Genomic DNA, 3,656 nt, shown 5'->3' with positions numbered 1-3,656 from the left:
AGGCCATCGGCTGTTCCTGGTGTTGCACCTCAGCCTCGTGTGGAAAAACACCCCATAAACGCAACCCAGCGCCCACCTTGGTACTCCAGTTTCCTCTTCTCCAGCTCAGCCTCGATCTGGTCTAGCACCATCCCCAGTTCACCAAGAATCTTCTTCAAGTAGTTCACATTGTCATGCTCCAGGATCTTGGCCTGGGTGGAGAGCAGGGTTAGGATGGGGGATGGATGGATGAATGGACAGATGGACACGTGTCCCTGCAACTGTGCAGGGACGTGAGGCACCAGGTGCCCATGGCAGATCTGCGAGTCACGTCCCCCCACCACCAGAGATGTGTGTGGCTTTGACCCGCTTACCATGAGCTTCTTCTGCTTGGAGAGGTAGGGCTCTGATAGCTGTGGCTCCTCTTCGTGGTCCAGCTTCATCAGCTCCGTGCTGGCATTAGCTAAATGTCCTGGGGGGACACAGACAGACAGAGGGGCTGGGGAGGCTGTGTCTGGCAGGGGTCAGGATGACCTTGTGTTCGGTAGCAAAGCACCTTGTCCTGCATGCAAAATAGTGTTGTGGCACCAAGAAAAACACCCTGGAGAGCTAAAACGGGCCAAATTCATGGCTTTCTGCTGCTGTGCTCTCATACCGGTGGGTGGCTGGGGCATCGCACACCCTCCCCAGGGCACGTAGCTTCTTCAGCTCTCCCATCCACCCCGGCAGGGCAGCGCTGGCTGCGGGGTACGGCAGAATCCTCTCCCTGGCTGGGGCGAGTCCCAGCTCCGCAGGTTTCAGCTCTTCATTTCCTCTGCTGGATTCATCTCAGAGCTGCTAGCAGATCTCTGTCTCTTACTGTTTTAAGAACACCCCTGAGCTTCCCCATAACCTGGTTCCTGCAGGTCAATCCTTTGGGCTGTCTGAGCCGGCTGCCCATGTGTGGGTGTGTGTGCGGAGCAGCGTGGGAGGGAGCGGCGTGGGAGGGGGTGCTCCCTCCCGAATGAAGCTGTCCAGCCCCGGCTTGGTGTCCGGGGATGCCATTCGGTAGCGTGGAGCCCACTGCGAGCGTGGGAGAGACGCCCACCCTCCTCCCTCCCAGGGCACGGGGAGGATACGAAGGGCTTTGTGCAAGGGAGCTGACGGAGGGAAAGGAGCAGAGTAAATGGAAGAAAAGAATACGAGATGCAGAGTAACACCTTAGGGACGACATAAATTAGCGGAGCTGGGCTAATCTCTTCCTGCCAGGGACCATCTGTCTCTCCTTCCTCGTTCCCTCCAAAGAGGGCTTGGCTCTGCTGATGCGTGGGTGCGGGAGGTGCCCGGGCTGGCCCGGGCGGCAGCCGGCAGTGGGCTGTGTGCCGACACAAAATGGTGAAACTTCCCGTTTTCCACCACGAGCCTTGAAGCTCATGCTTGCTAAAGCTCCCAGCCGGCTCTCCTGGGGCTGTAACTTGGAGGGAAGCCTGGGTATCACCCTGGTTTTGTTCCCCTGTTCCCCTGGGGAGAGCCTGGCCCTCGGTTCACACTCTCCTTGGAACACAACTACATGGATTTGCCTCGACACCCACTGCAACGGGGCAGCCGAGCCACCGCCTGGGGGTAGGGGATGTGCTGGGGAGGAGGGCCACCACCGGCACTGGGGCATCCCATGGAGCTACCCACAGCCCCTCCCTTGCAATGGCTTGGGAAAAATGCCACCAGCGAGGAGGTTTGGACGGTGAGATACTTTTAAGGACCTTGGCAGAGTGCTGGGGAGGTGATGCGAGGCAGACAGGGTCTGAAGCCATCACAGCAGCACCCACTGGGGAGGGGACAGGCTCTGAACCCTGCATCTGCCCAAGGTCTGGGGGTGGAGGTGACACTTGGTGACAGGGGGAAAGCCGCCTGAGCAGGATGCCAGCAGAGGCAGGGCAGACCATGAGATACACCTCAGGAGCAGCCTGTTTGTGGCTGAGTGCATCCCATTTCAGAGCGACCACCCGTCACCCAGACAGCTGAAGGGACAGTGGAGGGGATCAGTGTTTGCTATGGGCACTGTTTGGGTCTGGAGCCTAAAGGGGGGGGGACACGCGTGGGGCACGCTGCTGCCCTCCTAACAAGGTCGCTTTTCTGGTGAGGGACTCTCTCCAGGAGCAATCCTTGCTGTTGAGTTATATTAAGCATCGTCAATGTTTCATGAGCGCTTGAAGGTCAGGTGCAGAGTCTTATGCCGATTCATCCACTGTCTGCAACTCCATCTGGCTGTAGTCCCTCACCTTTACCCTTAGAGCTGTTGGAGGGAGGGGGGATGTTCGGGAGAGGGAGCAAATTCATGTGCCGTAGAAAGAGCTGGGCGAGAAGCGTGCATGGCCCGTGGGAGCCCGGACACCCCCAGGGCTGGGAAGCCTCTACAGGGTACTGCAGCTCCCAAATTAGCTGTGCTTTGCTGTTTCCCAGCTCTGTCCCTGCCTGCGTCAGGGGAAAGGGGAGATGAGCAAGAGCAGGGTGGCTGGCCGGGCTGCGGAGCCAAACCCAGCCTAAAGGAAGGGCTGGGGGAGCCGTCCTGCCGGCGCCGGCCCTGGGCAGCCCCGCTGGAGAGGCAACTTACTGCGGATCTCAGCAGTCGCGTACTTTGGGATCATGGAGTCGGTGGTGAGCTCGGGGTGCAGGATGCAGCCGTGCGTGTAGGCGTCCATGGGGAGCGAGTCCAGCAGCTCCCGGTACTGCAGCACCCGCGAGTGCAGCAGGCTGCCCGGCTCGGGGATCAGCTGGGTGACGTTTTCTGCGAGGGCAAAGAGAAAGGTGTTGGCGGGACACTCATTAGTGGCTCGTTAGCCTGCGCAGGACCCCAGAGCTACCTCCGAGCAGGGACCCAAAACTGTACTCCACGCTCGGCTCAGCCCCCTCCCCGCTGCGCGTCCTGGCCAGGAGCACGTCCAGCCTGCGCCCAGAGACGGGCAAACCCACGGGACCACAGGGATGTGTACACGTGTCGTCACCCGCCCCGCAGCCCCCGCGTCCCCAGGAGCTCAGCGTAGCAAGCCCTTCGCCTCTGCAGCCCCTGAATTTGTGCACTGTGGTTTCACATCTCTCCGAAGGGGAAGAAAATCTTCCCGTTCTGCAGAAAACAGCTAAACCACGGGGATGTGGGTTTGGGATCTCCTGAGTTATGCACTTGTTACAGCAGTGGCTGCCTTGAAAATCCCATCCAAAAGGGGTAATCAGGGAGCTGGTGACCAAGGGAGGAGCCCAGCACATCTTCCCTCCACGCTCAGCTGCAGGAGCATCCCTCACCCCGGCCAGCTCCTCCTCACCTTGTTGGGTTTTATTCACCTTCTGCGGATGGCAGTTTGCATCGTGCTCTTTTTATTACACTTTCAACTCAAAATACACAGCAGATGACACCACAAGGAGGGAAATGTTGCTCTTGTCTTCTCCAAGAATATCAGGTCCATTTTTTTAATGGCATCATAAATGTTTATGGTGTTTTCAGATACAAGTTAATAGGTAGTGAGTAAATTTACCCCCGTGACCCGGTAAAGCCGGTTGCCCACACGCCGTCCGCAGTGCAGGGCTCACCACGTGCCAGCGTCGCGGGCCGAGGTAAGGCGCGTCGGCAGAGGGACTTTGGCAGACACGGCCAACGCGGCTACTTAATTAAGAGCCCGAAATGACGGTTCTGCCCGGCCCCGCTG

The 3,656-nt window shown here is 58.9% G+C and overlaps 1 protein-coding gene across 1 annotated transcript; it reads right to left on the bottom strand.

Annotated features, from left to right (window-relative positions):
* Positions 1–76: 76 nt before the first annotated feature.
* Positions 77–2,902, bottom strand: LOC104620721 (ganglioside-induced differentiation-associated protein 1-like 1; the record flags this gene model as incomplete). The annotated part of the gene is made up of 4 exons (XM_010287018.1): positions 77–191; positions 354–451; positions 2,570–2,743; positions 2,820–2,902. Coding segments are annotated over 4 exons (470 nt in total), but the record flags the coding sequence as incomplete, so codon positions are not given.
* Positions 2,903–3,656: the final 754 nt, after the last annotated feature.

Source organism: Phaethon lepturus, unplaced genomic scaffold (assembly GCF_000687285.1).
Source record: "Phaethon lepturus isolate BGI_N335 unplaced genomic scaffold, ASM68728v1 scaffold37055, whole genome shotgun sequence".
Classification (NCBI taxonomy): Eukaryota; Metazoa; Chordata; class Aves; order Phaethontiformes; family Phaethontidae; genus Phaethon; species Phaethon lepturus.
Note: the sequence above shows the minus strand (reverse complement) of the source record. Positions and strands in the feature narration are given on the sequence as shown.